Source organism: Sesamum indicum, linkage group LG10, assembly GCF_026168435.1.
Source record: "Sesamum indicum cultivar Baizhima isolate 11 linkage group LG10, ASM2616843v1, whole genome shotgun sequence".
Classification (NCBI taxonomy): Eukaryota; Viridiplantae; Streptophyta; class Magnoliopsida; order Lamiales; family Pedaliaceae; genus Sesamum; species Sesamum indicum.
Window position 1 is genome coordinate 192,961 of NC_142666.1, and position 15,776 is coordinate 208,736.

At 37.6% G+C, this 15,776-nt stretch overlaps 3 protein-coding genes across 8 annotated transcripts; 2 read left to right on the forward strand and 1 right to left on the reverse strand.

Moving 5' to 3' along the window:
* The first annotated feature begins 966 nt into the window (after positions 1-966).
* Positions 967-6,019, forward strand: LOC105173000 (isocitrate dehydrogenase [NAD] regulatory subunit 1, mitochondrial). Its single transcript, XM_011094635.3, has 4 exons — positions 967-1,599; positions 2,336-2,575; positions 5,175-5,253; positions 5,481-6,019. Exons 1-4 carry the CDS (start codon positions 1,102-1,104, stop codon positions 5,753-5,755), a joined length of 1,092 nt encoding a protein of 363 aa, XP_011092937.1. The 5' UTR covers positions 967-1,101; the 3' UTR covers positions 5,756-6,019.
* A 439-nt stretch (positions 6,020-6,458) lies between these two features.
* On the reverse strand, positions 6,459-11,530 carry LOC105172999 (glycerol-3-phosphate acyltransferase 9). Of its 4 annotated transcripts, none has more exons than XM_020697168.2 (13): positions 11,380-11,530; positions 11,170-11,283; positions 11,033-11,090; positions 10,461-10,579; positions 9,465-9,564; positions 8,974-9,069; positions 8,776-8,872; positions 8,305-8,392; positions 8,129-8,225; positions 7,715-7,800; positions 7,355-7,474; positions 7,154-7,252; positions 6,459-6,643 (listed from the first exon to the last, which is right to left on the reverse strand). In XM_020697168.2, exons 2-13 carry the CDS (start codon positions 11,274-11,276, stop codon positions 6,595-6,597), a joined length of 1,116 nt encoding a protein of 371 aa, XP_020552827.1. In that variant the 5' UTR covers positions 11,277-11,283; positions 11,380-11,530; the 3' UTR covers positions 6,459-6,594. The 4 variants fall into 4 exon arrangements, 3 of the variants coding, with proteins under 3 accessions (XP_020552827.1, XP_088741883.1, XP_020552826.1); XM_088885757.1 differs by having other exon boundaries at positions 11,170-11,280; positions 11,380-11,520; XM_020697167.2 differs by having other exon boundaries at positions 11,170-11,472.
* Positions 11,531-12,198: 668 nt separating this feature from the next.
* Positions 12,199-15,776, forward strand: LOC105173001 (O-fucosyltransferase 6-like). 3 transcript variants are annotated; one of them, XM_088885651.1, is made up of 10 exons: positions 12,199-12,464; positions 12,554-12,613; positions 12,718-12,808; positions 12,950-13,026; positions 13,515-13,603; positions 13,693-13,867; positions 14,171-14,352; positions 14,653-14,755; positions 14,839-15,170; positions 15,242-15,776. In XM_088885651.1, exons 1-10 carry the CDS (start codon positions 12,255-12,257, stop codon positions 15,600-15,602), a joined length of 1,680 nt encoding a protein of 559 aa, XP_088741777.1. In that variant the 5' UTR covers positions 12,199-12,254; the 3' UTR covers positions 15,603-15,776. The 3 variants fall into 3 exon arrangements, with proteins under 3 accessions (XP_088741777.1, XP_088741778.1, XP_011092939.1); XM_088885652.1 differs by having other exon boundaries at positions 12,200-12,468; XM_011094637.3 differs by having other exon boundaries at positions 12,201-12,464; positions 15,278-15,776.

Below are 15,776 nucleotides of genomic sequence, written 5' to 3' on the forward strand. Positions count from 1 at the left end.
CAACAGTTAGATATGCTATTTTACGATAAAATTAAAAAGATAACTTACAATGAGTGTTGTCTCGTAAAAAGTCTCAGTCCAATAGAAATTGAGAACTAATCGAATCACAGAAAAAATTCTGCTTGCCTTGAAGAAATTATACGTCCCGTTCAAAGTGCACCGGGTACTATGCAATTTCTTCCAGGATAAGATGGTTACCGTTGGTTTAGTATTGTACTTATACTAACAAATACCTCAACCAACACTCAGAAGCCTTTTACCTAAGCTAGAGCTCAAAACTTAGAATTTTGAGAGAGAAACTAAGAGCTAGAGATGAGACAAGAAGAGTTTTGATATTTTGGTGCGTTGAAATGAGGAATGACTTTAGCCTTTTATAAACTGGTATTGGGAGCAGAGGGATAACTCCAACCCATTAAGCTGCGTTAGCAAATGTGTTAACTGTTTATGGTACAACATGCGATTTTAAGTGGAAACATAGTTAGTATATGCACTTGAAGATGCATATGAGGGTTGAGGGTTAATTAAATCCAGTTGGGCGGTCCTCGTTCTTTGTCCTGGACATGGATGTTATGTTGGTGAACAGGTAAGAAATTTCCGCGCAATAATGTTCCAACATATATGCTACAATATTGAAGGTTAGGAGGAAAAAGGAAAAAGGAAAAGATATCCGTGGTAGATCTATGTCATAAAACAATAGATTTTTAGAGATCAACAATACATTGTAAGAAGGTTGTGTTGAAGAATGAGATGAACACAACAATATATTGTAAGAAGGTTGTGTTGAAGAATGAGATGAACACAACTCTTGGTAGATGATCAGAGTTATTACCAAAAGAAAGTGGACCTTCGAGAATGTGAAGGTCCAAAAATAGAATAATAATAGTAAAGTGATTAGGCACCACAGCAAAAGGGTCAACTCAACAGCCTCGAAACTTCCCTATTTATCATTTTTTCCCTTCTTCCCTTCACTCCTTTTCTCCTTCCCCTTCATGAAACCCCACCCCCACCCCCACCGTCGCCATCAAATCCCAGTCAAAACCCTCACTCCATAACCCTAATTCCACATCTAGAAAACATTTCTAAGTATTCTTACGATTCAAAATGTCGAGACGAACACTTCCTCTCCTCGGGCACCTCCTCTCCCGCTCTCGATTCACCCGATCCGTAACCTACATGCCCCGTCCCGGAGATGGTGCACCCCGTGCTGTTACCCTGATACCCGGTGACGGCGTCGGCCCACTCGTCACGGGCGCTGTGGAGCAGGTGATGGAGGCGATGCACGCGCCGGTGTACTTCGAAAAATACGAAGTCCATGGTGATATGAAGAGCGTGCCCCCGGAGGTGATTGAATCAATTAAGAAGAATAAGGTTTGCCTTAAGGGCGGGCTGAAAACGCCTGTGGGTGGAGGGGTCAGCTCGCTGAATGTGTTGTTGAGGAAGGAGCTTGATCTTTATGCTTCCCTTGTGCATTGCTTTAATCTGGAGGGGCTCCCTACTCGGCACGAGAATGTCAATATTGTCGTGATTCGGGAGAACACAGAGGGCGAGTACTCAGGCCTCGAGCACGAGGTTGTTCCTGGAGTTGTAGAGAGCCTTAAGGTGTTTTTATTTCCTTTAATATTTATCTTTTTCTAATGCTCTGTGCTGGAGTTGGATTTTGGATTTTTTATGCATTTTTTATGCATTTTTTATGCATTTTTCATTTATGTTTGCAAATTGTGGATTTGAGGGTGCCTTACATAACTAATTCTTTGAGAATTAATAAAGGTATGTTGTAATGATGGTTAGATTGCAGAATATAGTCACTGCATTGCTGTTTTCCTCTTTATCGATTAGGAAAAAAAAAGGTGTTGTGTATTGCAATTCAACAAGCATGTTATGCATCGTGAAACAACATAAACACTGGTGGGAGTGCAAATTCTCGAAATACATCTTTTTCCCTTGGTTGTTTCCATTTAACTTCAAATTATATTATATTGTGATTTAACCCTCTTTTTTCTGAAACCAGATAAATTAAGCTTCCTTTGACATTGTCGAACATGTTTGTTGCATGTCCTTGAATACTCTGCTACCTTAATCTGTGCAAAGTAGAAATAGTATAAAATTTTCCGACCTGTCACCTACATCCCCTGTCCGCATAACTCAACATGTCAAATAGAAACACTTTCCATTTGGGTAAATTGTAGTCCCACTTTTGCATTTAGAAATATCTCTTTCTCTTGGTTATTATAACTTGTGCTACAGCCTTCATCTGGCTTCTGATATCTTAATATGCATGTTTACAATATCAGTGAATTTTCTGGTAATTCTGTTTCTCATTTAGCCCAATTGATAGGTGATTACAAAGTTCTGTTCAGAACGAATTGCAAAATATGCCTTTGAGTATGCCTATCTCAACAACCGGAAGAAAGTGACTGCTGTACATAAAGCAAATATTATGAAACTTGCTGATGGATTATTTTTAGAATCCTGTCGTGAAGTTGCTAGTAAGTACCGCAGCATCCAATACAACGAGATGATCGTGGATAATTGCTCAATGCAACTTGTTTCCAAGCCAGAACAATTTGATGTTATGGTAAGAGACCAAAGTTCGCTATTGCCTTTATCATGGTCTCTGTACTGTTTTGGTCCTGCTGATGTTGATTTGACCTTGTTGTTACATGTCATAACTTCTTTTCTTTCTTTCTTTTCGTCTTTTCTTTTTTTCTTTTTAGTTGTCATGTTCAAAAGGTTGAGATGCGTAAAGAGTGTAACTAAGAAAGTCTCACCATACACCAAATCAATTCCTTTGATTCAAGAAGATCTGTACAACTAATTCTTGTAGCTATGAGTAAATTGGTAATTAGATGATGCACAAAGCCTCTTAAGCTTAGGAATACATAGTATATCTGTATTATCAAGGGATGGCTATGGGCCCAGGTAAGCTAGGGGTGGGTTCGGGGTGGGTCTTGGGTTTTACCCTGGACCCGCCCCTGTTATTTTTTTATTTAATTTTTAAAATCTTTAATATTTATATACTTACGTATGATTATAGTTATTAGGAAATTATTATTAAATCTAAACTCTCAAACAATTGATATCCATTTCTATGTAAGAATACAAAAATAGAAAATTAGTTGAATGTATCTCTTGAATCATATAACTCATCTTAGATATTAAATAAAAAAAAAAAGAAAACACTATGTTAAAGTGCCCAATCCTAAAATGATATCTTATTGGAAAAATTAAAAAAGTAAAGCAAGAATAGAAGCTTACATTAAATGAATTATAAGAAAGACAATTGAAGGCGGAAAATAGAAAACAAAGATGGATAACGGAGAGAAAAAATTATTTAAAATAGTTTAAATTGTCAATATCCTTTAATCAATTTGAACAAAAAAGATGCATAAGTTACTATGAATGAGAAATAATATAAATATAGTCTTATTTGATTGTAATGAAAAATAAATACATGAGCAATTTATGTGGAGGGTAAACAATAAACTAAATAAATTGTAGTTCAAATTCTTACAAAACTTTTTTCTTTTTATTTTTTCCATCCAAGTAGTGTTTAAACAATCATATCATATTATGCAAATATGTAGGCTACTAGGCTTAAAAGATTAAATATGTATGAAGTTATTAAAGACTTGGACTAAAATTAAACTTACATTTGCAATACAAAAAACTTAAGAAAATAAAATATATTGCTTGATCGGCGGGGGCCAAGGCTAGGCCTTGTCCGGGCTGGGGTACGGGCGGACCCACCCCAGACTCGCTCTGTTGCTGTACTAATATCTTATCCATTAAGCAAAACATGCTCTCTACTTATCCATAAATATTTAGTGTTCAACTTCAAACTCCAAATAGCCCTATAGATAGAGATTATGCTCACAAATAAAGCTAGGGTAGCAAAAAAGGTATACCGAGTCGTTGACGGCATATGTTTATTTGTAAGAGTGAGTTATATGATTTCATGTGAACCATTCATGCACTTCCTATTGTAAGGTCGTAATGAGTTCGTCCATACTTGGGTTTAGACCAAGTTAAGTTTGGTGGTATGACCTGATTGCTTTGTGTACGGATCAATGCTTGTTAAAGTATAGAAATTATAATTGGGAGTTTTTTTAGCCATTTCAGGGTACCAAGGTGTGGTTCCTTCATCAATATCCTTCAACTTCAGGCTTGATAATGCCACATGGCATCTTTTCCTCTTTAGTTTGAAGTTCTCTCTTCTACCTAAAGCTTAACAATTAGCAAATATTTATTTAGGATAACTACAGTAACACCCCTTTACAAATAGTAAAATTTCACAGACCATTCCTATATTTTTCATGATTACATTGTCACCGCTGCGACTATATATTGTCTACATTGACATCCCTCCTGAGTCCTGGCATATTCCTCTGTAAAGTGCTGATATCATCACAAAGAAACTACAAAAATTCAATTTTGCTCCTAGATTTGCTGGTCAACAGTTTGATAACCTTTTGGGGACAAACACACCATTCTATATGAAAAGGGTTTATTTGATATTATATAGTTTTGGGGGTTCTAAATGTAATACTTTCATAAATTTGAAATTCCTCATGAATTTATTAACTCAAGATTCTTATTTATTTTACTGATTTTTAGTTTAAGCAGAAACTTTGAGCAAAATGATACTTTTCAATTTCTAGGAGTTTTGGATTAACTTTCTTGAGATGAAAAATCGATCAATTACTATATTATAATTTAACGAATTGATTTTTCAAACTTTATTTTTCACTTGTTTTGTCTTTTTGTAATATATAATTATGTAACTAGTAGCAAATAAAAATATAATTTGAAATTACTTTATCATTGCCTCTTTCTTTTTTCTTTTTCCTATTTTTCCCCCTTATGTATTTGCTTATGCACGTCTGTTTGTTGTAGAAAGAGAGAAAATAGTTTTTTTTTTTTTTGGGGGGGGGGGGCGAGAATTATTTTAGCTTTTAACCAAAAGGGTAAAGGGTTCCCAAAGTCATTTTAGTATGGGACAATTTCATTTTTTCCCCAGCTGCCATCAGATGAGCAGGAAGATCTTTTTGCTCTTCCCAATCACTTTTTACAACACGAAGAGTGTTAGTGCAACTATCCGAAATACAATGAGTGGTTTGCATATTTTGACTATATTTAGGGGGTTGTAAACGTAGTTATCCCTTCTCATTTTGCAGGTAACTCCAAATCTCTATGGGAATCTGGTTGCAAATACAGCTGCTGGAATTGCTGGCGGAACTGGTGTCATGCCAGGTGGTATGTATCTTGAATACCTGTTAAAACTTTTATCAGCTTTTCAAATTTGGAAGAGTGTATGTTGCCTTATCCTTGTGAAGTTGGCAGGTAGCTAATCTAACTACTAAGATGCTTGACTTTTTAGGTGGCGGTGGTGCTTCCAGCACTCCCCTTTATGCTGTTGCGCAATGTTTTCATATTTCTTCTGTGATTTCATAAATGATAGATCCAGCTTTGATGACTTGCAGGGAATGTGGGGGCTGATCATGCCATTTTTGAACAAGGTGCTTCTGCGGGTAATGTAGGAAATGAGAACTTAGTGGAGCAAAAGAAGGCAAATCCAGTAGCTTTGCTGCTTTCTTCAGCTATGATGCTAAGACACTTACAGTTCCCTTCATTTGCTGATCGACTGGAAACTGCAGTGAAGCGAGTCATAGCAGAGGGTAAATACCGAACTAAAGATCTCGGCGGTGACAGTACCACCCAAGAAGTTGTGGATGCTGTCATTGCAAATCTTGACTGAACTTTTTGCAATCTGCGGGGCTGCTGGACTTTGCAGTAGGTTGTGAGCCAATCTTGAGTATCATTCTTGTAATGTTTTTTTCTTTTTTTTTTATTTTACATATTTGATTTTTGTGCTCCCATATTCGGAGTCAAATAATGACAAGAGAATCTTCTCAGTACGACAAATTCAATCATGATCACATTTAATCGTGTGCAATGTAATTTGGTTGACACTTCTGGAATCTATCAATTGGAAAAAGTTGTAAACTTCGGACAGGGGGTATATCCTTGATCTTTGAGAATAATTTCTGTTATGTTGCTTAATTTATGCTCAGCCCTTTAGGGTTGTAAGCCTCGGGTTTCATAACATTAATCACTATTATGAATACCCTGCCTGGCACATTGATCAGGAATTATTGACGTTGCCTGATCCCTGGGATGGGTGGTGTCATTGAGCAACTTGTCGTGGTCAGTCCCAGAATATCAACCCCAAACCAGTTGCATTTTTTGAACCCTTTGTTCGTTGCCCTCAAATTAATTGGCCAAGGTATGTACCTTAACCAGGAGGAGTTCATCTCCATTCAAATTTGAAGTAATAAATGTTCAAGATCTGGTCTTCAACAGTGCGCATTGAGACCAGATAAAAGACAAAAAAGTAATCAAAGGGCCTGGGCAAAGTGCACACACTCGTTTCATTTGGGCCCTTGCTTCTATCCACCATCTTCAAAGAAGTTCAAGCGATTTCAATCTACTGAGGAAATGATATTGTTTTCGATAGCAATAAGGTTGAATTTTGGACTAGCTATGAATCTCCATCTAATAAATGGAAAACGATAAACAACAATAGTACATATCTAACTATTTCTCTTCCAAGCGACGGAGAATTGACTCTGCAAAGCTTTGTTGCCTGCGAATGTATACATAGAAAGATGAGGAAGATAATATATTCAGTTACTGTTATTTTGGCAATGAAAATCCACTAGAAGCACAAAATTTAATCAAAATGTTACAATTATTGATGCGTAGATTTGATATCAGAAAGTAAAAAAGCAGTTTGTCTAATGGGTCCCCAATCATTGACAGACTGAATATATTATAGTAACCAATTACAAATGGCCATATAAGCAGCGGATATCCCCCCCCCCCCCCCCAACTTTCTCTCTCTTAATCTCTTGCTCTTCATTCTTTTTTCCATTTTGGGTATGCCAGGGGTTTCCATACCTTGGAAAGCCCTAAAACTCGGTTAATTAAGTAGCAATGTCAACCTATTACACGTTGAATGAATTAATGGATTCAAGCACCATGATATGAAACATTTGGCCATCCCTTAGAAAAAAGATTCTAGATTTATAAACTTTCATGGAATAGAACAAAAGATAACAAGGCGAATGAAAGATATCGGGCAATGAAAGCTTACTTGCGTTCACGATGCTTCGGACTAGGCCGAGAGTACTTCAAATATCCATCCCAAGGCACCTTTCTGAGGCCGGCCCGAACAGAAATAATGTCCCTCACCCTGAAAACACCCCCAAATTCAGTACTTGAAATTTCTTTTCTACAATGTTGAAGGAGCCAGAACGCCCAGAAGCAATTCATGTATTCATGAATGTAAACTTACCTCTCTGCAAATTCAATGGGTGTTTCCCCAGGTTTCAGATTTTGAGGCTCTAGGTACCAAACGTCACAAACAACAGCCCAGGATGTCATAAGCTGCAACAAGTGTGTAGTGAAGGATTGCCTGGACACAAGGTCTTAAGCATATTTTTAAAAGGTCTTTAACTGATAACACAGTAGCTGATTGGCATCAGTTTCGCAGGGAGCAACATCATTAACCAAGAGTAACAAAATAACAAAGTATCCCCAGAATTTTCCTGAGATAGCACATTCAGCTATCCACAGAATAACTGAATTGTACAAATTAGTAGTGGCAAATCAAACAAGTGCCATTGGCATAAGAAATAGGACCGTGAAAACTTACTTTCGGCTATTCCAGAAGGCATCAACAAATATCTTGTTGTACTTGATTGCTATTGGACAGACAGTGCAGCCAAGTTCAAATGCACCCTAAACACCACAGGAAAATGAGATGAGATAAAAAATGAACTGTTGGCATAATAATGAAAAACTTTAAATGATCAATTATGTGACCACCATACATCTCTGTGAACTCCATTTTATCTTCGTCGCCCTTTTTAATAACAAGAATTTTACTAGGAAAGATCTGTATTGTGCAGTAAAAAGTGTTTACAGAAAACAGGACGCTACATTCTGGTAAAATTACCATGTGTGTGGTCAAAAGGTTCAGTTTTCAGATAAGAGATCTATCCATTATCAGAAACACGACCCTTAATTTATATAGTAAGATGTACATTGGCATGTAAATAATGACAACCTTCTTAAACATAACAGTGTAATGGTTATTCACACAAGTTCCTTCCGGGAATATAAGAAGAGGATTGTTATCAGCATCATGGACATGTTCCCTTAGCCTGGAAAACAATAAATGAAAGATGTGGGTAAGGACAATGATATAGTTCACAATATTAAGGCCTTTATAGTAAGACATACTTTTTTGCAACAATTTCACGATCCTTGGACTCTGAGCGGTTGAACCAGATACATCCTAGACTTTCCAAAATTGTGCTCTGCAATAATCCTGTGCACAGTGAAAATCAGCAGAGTAAACTACAAGAGAAACATCCATCTGACACCCACCCGAATTCCAACTCAATGAATGAATATTGTAGTCACCAAACTCTCCACTAGCACTCACCATAACTTCTTTGGTATCTAAGTGAACTATTTATCCCCCTAAGTTCCCATTAATCCACTAATTAGTCCATGAAAACCAGACACTGTAGGCATTAATGTCTCATTTCCATTTCCAGCATAATGATACACAGGAACAGTCCAACTCGAGAAAACAATACACATACACATGCCTAAAATTATTTAATTACTTATTCCACGAGGTTTTATAAATGTTCATTAAACAAATGTTTCAACAGCTTATCCCCTGTATGACTAAAAGAAACTTACCAACCCACCCAGGATGCTTCTGCATAATCACTGCAAAAGCAGTCATTTGTTCCAAAACAATGAAATCAATCATGGATGTGTGATTCGCCACAAAAACCTGCAAAATAAATAAATAAAATAAAAAATACGTAAGTGCATAGAATTGAACTCATCTAAGTAGACTATATGGAAAAGAGATGATTGAAGCAATAGTCCCACCTGCTTAGGTCGCATGGACGGCCGTGGACCATGATACTTGACAACCCCTGTCCATGATGCAACGAAGAAACTGCAAATCAACTCCACTAGACCTCTCTGAATAAAAAAAAATACACAAAGTGAGACAGTTAGAGAATATAGCTCTATGTATATGACTTATCTTCTGAAAAAAAGCAACTAATTATCCGATATTTTCCATAGGAACATTGTCTAGTCTAATATTCAAATCCTCCTTTTCTTCCCCTCTGTAATATCAAACTCTAAGTTTTCTGTCTAGAGTACTTTTCAGTATATCATGATTTGCCTAGGTCCTAATTGAAATGTAAAGCTAACGAACTCCCTGAGTCATATGTTAACTAAGTCAATGCTGAAACAATGGTAAAACTCTCAGGCATACATCCAGCAAAAGCGTGAAACATGTATACACAATATATAAAGAAAATTGATAACAAAAGTTGCAGCAAAATGGGTGGGAAGGGAAAATTAAATACCTCTAATCTTTTCCTCAATTTGTCGTGCCCTCTTAACAGGAAATGCACAGGAAAATAGCATGATAGAAATATAATCCATCCTATTGTCAACACTATTACCCTGCATTTGAGGTCAAATGCATCAGCATTTGCATGGAAGCCATAACAGGCAATGCGACATTTAAATTACTTCAGTAAGTACATTCTAGAATAGATGCAGCCTCTGACCATAATTGTTCGCGCACAAACATGGGAGACAGCTATGTGCTTCAGCAAAAATATTCAGAAAAACAGATAGCAACTGGATACTTTTGATTAACCATAAATCAAGTAAAGGAATTATACCACTTACCAAAAACAGTACACAAATTTAGTCTTTTAATTTCGAAGGAGTAGGATCAGTCCTTGCTAATTTGTCCAGGATACAGCATATTATAGAATAGAGATCAGTAGCTATCATCATTCACTTTTGTGCTTTAGATAAATGAAGTTTAGTGAATGCTTAGACCTCTGTAGATGTATACAAGATTATTAACAAAAATTAGACGCAGATGCACACGCATACAGCAAACAAGTATAAGCACACACATACACATGGAGGGCTTTACAATATTCTTGAAAACTTTATAATCTTAAAATTTTTAATGTAAAGACAAACTACTAGCACCATCCCGAAAACTAAACAATAACAAATTAATCAAAACTTCGTTTCATGAAAATGAAAGAAAAATACTTGGTGTATGTTGTCATTTTTACCATAGAAAATAGTGATCAAAATCTCTCTGAGTCACATCATGTACTGAAAGGAAAAGTATTTTTAGAATTCACAAATAGTAGATTTTAGGAAAGAAAATACAATGTGAAGAAAAACTGAAAATGCCTAGAAGCTGTTAATCCTGGATGAAATGAAGTTTAACTTTATCCTGTCTGAATAAAACCAACGTTTGCAACCAAAAAAAAAAAAGTTTCCACCTCTAACGAATCATTGAATGCATAGCTCGTGTGCCGGAAACTCACCTTAATGGGAAAAGAAGGCCATATCTGATGACCACTCCCAAGCACCATAAAGGAAACAAGTATATGTTCCAGTTCCAGGGTTCTGGAGGATTTGACTTGAAGCATCTGGTGAAAGAGTCCTATAGCAAGCATAAGAAATAGAAGAAAACTATGTTATATTTCTTCAAGGCTATAAAACTGAGGCATAGGCCCACATAGATGGGGGATGATAATATGAAGAACACTAAGGATGCAGGGCAGAGTAAGTTAAGACACTAATAAAACATATTAACAGATACAACGCCACAAACAACACTTTGTAGTCATAACAGGGCATACTTTCCATGTTGAGTAAAGCATTCATTGAAATAAAAACCTGTAACGCTTCAGAGGTTCAGCAATAAGACTCCTCAGGCTATGGATCAGCTAGAAATAGTGAAAGAATTTATCGAAGAAATAGAAAAATCGCATAAGAAAGAAATAGTGAAAGAAATTCAAAATTAAAAATATAAATATAGTATTGTTTCCCCTAATTGTATAGATTAGCACCAATCCTACAGGCAGAGAGAGAAAAAGGAAAAAGAGGCACTTACATCAACAATTGCACCAGCGGCCTCAGTGAGAGTTGGTGAAATATCGAGCAAATCACGCCTAAAATGACGACAACTGGTGAGATAGCAGAGAAATAATAAAAACTGGAGATAGGTGGAGAGGTGGAAGAAGAAATTACAGGCGGAGTTTGCCGTGAGGCTCTTGAATGGATCCGGATGGGAGATAGTCCTCGATGTTGGGGCGATCAAAATCCAATTCGGAGCTGGATGTGTTAAGCTTACTCATTCTGCTACTTCAATTCAATAAACATAATAATAGGTAAGAGAATTGAGAGTGGGTGAGGGGCCGTGTGTGTGTGTGTGTGTGTGTGCTTGCCAATTGCCCCTACCACTACTATTAATTTGGTTTTGCTTCTGTTGCTGCTGGTTGAGTGCGAGTGCCGGTGAGTAGTGTGTGTGTGATTCACTGCGCTTATTGTTAATTGTATATACCAAATACTATTGCTGTGGGACGGCCGCAGTCAGAGTCATAAGAGTTGCCGAGTCCCACACGCGGACACATCAATTTGTTTGGTGTGGTCAGTGAGCAGTAGGTGTAGGTGTGGGTGTTTTTTTCCATAAAACTACTACTACTCACTGACCACTCATTTTACGCAATTCAAAGCCACGTGACTCGCCCACATTCCCATTTCATGCCTCTCTCCCTCGGCCTCTTTTATATTGTTATAGCCCAATTCCACACCTCTCTCCCTCGGCCTCTTTTATAATGTTATAGCCCAATCCCACACCTCTCTCCCTCGGCCTCTTTCATATTGTTATAGCCCAATTTTACACCTCTCTCCCTCGGCCTCTTTTATATTGTCATAGCCCAATTCCACATGTTTTTGGGCCTATCCATATCACTGGAATGATGATGATCATCATCATTACTAATAATATATTAATTAATAATCTAACCAAAATACAATCAATTCCGCAATTTTGGATCAGCTTTTGACGTTCCAAGACCATGTACATTGCAAGACATAATATGCAAATGCAGTTTAAATGGAAATTTTTAAAAGAGAGCAAAGAAAACTTAAGAAAACAACATTTGTCGTTGTTGTTAAGAAACATCATGTAAGTACTACTGATGTTTCAAGTTGTTATGCTGTTGCTGTTGCTGTCATGCGCACCTACGTATGATTAAAGAATGGGAGTCCTACAAATAAAATATTCATTCTCCAGTCTCCAGTCTCCAGTCTCCAGTCTCCACCCCTTAATCATGATGATGATGATGATGAAGAAGAAAATACAAAGAGATGATGAATCCATGATCCGACTGCAGATATTATTAGAGGATCTTGTCTTCTCCCGCCACCTCCACCTCCTCCCCCTGCTCTCCACCGCCTGCGCTTGTTGGCTTCTTCTTTTTGCAGCTCTCTCCTTTCTATCTCCGCCCATCTCCAACCACCACCTCGCTCTTAAAGCCACAGTTGGTTGAGTGTATTGTATTTATCTTGTTGCTCTGCTCCCTTATGCTACATCACTGACTTTACTCTCATTGCGTTTGTATTTGTGAAGTTTCATGATGGAGTCGGTATTCACATGAATGTCGAGAAACAAAATGTGTTTCGCATTCCGGTGAGTGTCATGATGACTGACTTCTTCTCAACTTGGGACTACTTTTCCACACTCCTCAGCGCTACAATTATTTGCTAATGAGCTGGTTTTTTATGAACTTGTAGAAGAGAGGAGGAAGCTCAGGCCCCGAATTATGGACTTCACATCAATCCAAATTCTTTTACGGATGCAGCAATGCCAGCAAAAACTTTATAAGTACACTCCCATTCCCATGCATCTATAGCTTACTGTAGGCAGACAAAAAGTTGAGTTTCCATTTTAGCTACTATATATATACTGGATTTTGTATTATCTTGTCTTCAATTCATACGAGTTGCGATTAAATATATGTTGCAGCTGCCAGCATGAGTACACGACCTGATAGGTACTTGCTGATTACAACTAGTGGAGGCTTAAATCAACAAAGAACAGGGGTGAGTCTCTGTTGCTAGTCAAACCAAAATGCATTTTCTTAAGACTTAATTTTCTTTCTCCTTGATGGTTGAAGCTAACTAAAATCAAAAGCTACATACAAAGCCAGGTCACTAGGATTTTGTTCCGAAAAATGTGTAGCAATACTACCTAAGATAGATCACTATGATTGTTGATCCATGTCTGCATAAGCCTTCAACCTAAAGACCACGAATTCAGTATTTCCTTGCCAGCTCTTATAACTGTTTCACTTTCTCCGAATCTCTGAAATAACTCTAAAACAACCCCTTCCCAGTATTTCGTGGCATTCCTCCCGATCAGTTAAAAAACACGAAAAAAGAAATTAAAGAAAGAAGCAACAGCTAAATCAGTAGTATAAATGTTAAACGTTTGGAAATTCTTGTTCCTGTTACCAATATGCATCTCCAATCATCAAAACATAGTGGTTTTGTTAATAGCGAGTCAGCAATCCTTCCTCCTATGGTCACAGATAATAGATGCTGTTGTGGCTGCTTATATCTTGAATGCTACACTGGTTGTGCCTAAGCTGGACCGAGAATCCTTCTGGAACGATTCCAGGTTTGCTAGCCATGACACAGTAGACATTTTAATTCTTTATAATCTTGTTACTATCCTAAATGCCGTTAACTCATGGGGGAGTATTGCAGCAACTTTTCCGACATCTTTGATGTCGACTGGTTTATAACGTACCTGTCGAAAGATGTGAAAATTATAAAACAGCTCCCGGAAAAGGCAGGGAAAGTCATAACTACTCATGTTCCGAGGAATTGTGATCCAAAATGCTACCAGACTCGCATCTTGCCCATATTTGATAGAAAGCGCGTATGTATTTCCCAACAGAATGTAATGTCTTTCTGATTTTTCCTACAATTGGTATAATTTTGATATATAAACTGAGACTCTTGACAAGAAATTGTGATTCTGTGTCTGGATGTCGCAATTTCAGTTCATTATCTGTATTTCCTGCTACATAGATTTTGAGATGCTCTTAAGATTTTTATATTTCAGAGTTAAGTTATCTAGAGTTGCTTTGTGCCAGCAACGTTTTTCATGCATTGAAGAAATGAGTTGTTTGTTAAGACGCTTCAAAACTGAAGCTGGGAACGTTGCTGTCCTGAGTTGCAGGTTGTTCACCTGACGAAGTTCGATTACAGGCTATCAAATTGGCTTGACATGGATTTACAGAAGCTGAGATGCAGAGTTAACTACCATGGTTTGAGGTTTACTCATCCCATTCTTGCAATGGGTAGGAAATTAGTTGAGAGGATGAGAACGAAAGGCAAGCATTTTTTGGGATTGCACTTAAGGTATACAGACTATGTATCAATCTCGATTCCTTATTAATTGATTTGTTGTCATACAAACTTCAGTCCCCTGTCATGCTACTGCTTGTTAATAATTTCATGCTGCACTAATGGATAATATCTCTTCACATCAGCATGCATGATGATGCTAATGTGAAACAAGTTTAATCAAGGTGTCGTTGCGTATGTTTTATGTTTTGGAGAAGAATAATTATCAGAGGAAGTAGGGGACAGTTAATGCATCGCATGAAGAAAACAGAGCAGAACTAGTGTTGCTGAGATTAGGTAGCTTTAACACGACAGATTTGAAGCAGATATGCTTGCATTCTCTGGATGCTACTATGGCGGAGGAGAGAAAGAAATGAAAGAACTAAGTGAAATGCGAAAGAGGTGGATAACTTTACATGTGAGTCCACCCTCCTCCTTTAAACACCATCAACTCTGCTCCTTTAAACTAAACTCTATCTAATTATTGACATTGTTTTGCAGAAAAAAGACCCTGACAGGGAAAGAAGGCAGGGGAAATGCCCACTGAGTCCTGAAGAAGTTGGGTTGATGTTGAGGGCATTGGGGTACGGGGATGAGGTGCATATTTATGTAGCATCAGGTGAAATATATGGAGGGGAAGCAGCAATGGCTCCTCTGAGAGCTCTTTTCCCAAATTTACATACAAAAGAGAGTATAGGCAGCAAGCAAGAGTTGGCAGAATTTTCAGCATATTCCTCCCGGATGGCTGCAGTGGACTTCATTGTTTGCGATCAGAGTGATGTATTTGTGACCAATAACAATGGAAACATGGCGAAAATACTTGGTGGGAGAAGGTAAGTAGGCAGCTAGATCGAGAATTAATATATAATATAATATAATAGTCCATTTTGATTTGAATTTGCAGTGAAGAGGTTGGGGGATTTGGTTTTGCAAATTGCAGGAGATACTTTGGTCAGAAACCAACTATCCGTCCAAACGCCAAAAAACTCAACAGGTTGTTGGTGAAGAGGAATAAGATGAGGTGGGAAGAGTTTGCTTCACAGGTGCGGACATTCCAAATCGGTTTCATGGGGGAGATTGAGAGTGGGAGTGGGAGTGGGAGTGGGAGTGGGAGTGGGAGTGGTGTGTTTCACGAAAACCCACTCTCTTGCATATGCACAAATTCAACTGAAAACGGAAGTACAAGAAGGAGAGATGATGATGATGATGACGAGCTAGTGTTGTTAGAAGATTTATCAAAATATGATGATGATGATGATGATTGAACCCCAAGGAGATTGGATGGTGGGAGACATTGATTGATGTTCAATTTGATTCTTGAAGGTGGTTTCTGAGGCAATGTAAATGTGATCATCCATGCCTCTTTTTCAACTATATTTTTCGGCTCAATTGATGAATTCCAGAAAAGCTTAATAAACTTTTTCATTAAGAAGCCTCAA

Excerpts from the sequence above, each read along its gene's own strand:
- LOC105173000 (XM_011094635.3), top strand. The coding sequence starts at position 1,102 with ATGTCGAGACGAACACTTCCTCTCCTCGGGCACCTCCTCTCCCGCTCT. Across the intron at positions 2,576-5,174 it reads CAGAACAATTTGATGTTATG|GTAACTCCAAATCTCTATGG; the intron begins GTAAGAGACCAA and ends CTCATTTTGCAG. Across the intron at positions 5,254-5,480 it reads AACTGGTGTCATGCCAGGTG|GGAATGTGGGGGCTGATCAT; the intron begins GTATGTATCTTG and ends GATGACTTGCAG.
- LOC105172999 (XM_020697168.2), bottom strand. The coding sequence starts at position 11,276 with ATGAGTAAGCTTAACACATCCAGCTCCGAATTGGATTTTGATCGCCCC. Across the intron at positions 9,070-9,464 it reads AATTGAGGAAAAGATTAGAG|AGAGGTCTAGTGGAGTTGAT; the intron begins GTATTTAATTTT and ends TTTTTTATTCAG. Across the intron at positions 7,801-8,128 it reads ACACTGTTATGTTTAAGAAG|GGTGCATTTGAACTTGGCTG; the intron begins GTTGTCATTATT and ends TGTGGTGTTTAG.
- LOC105173001 (XM_088885651.1), top strand. The coding sequence starts at position 12,255 with ATGATGATGATGATGATGAAGAAGAAAATACAAAGAGATGATGAATCC. Across the intron at positions 12,465-12,553 it reads ACCTCGCTCTTAAAGCCACA|TTTCATGATGGAGTCGGTAT; the intron begins GTTGGTTGAGTG and ends GTATTTGTGAAG. Across the intron at positions 12,614-12,717 it reads AAAATGTGTTTCGCATTCCG|AAGAGAGGAGGAAGCTCAGG; the intron begins GTGAGTGTCATG and ends ATGAACTTGTAG.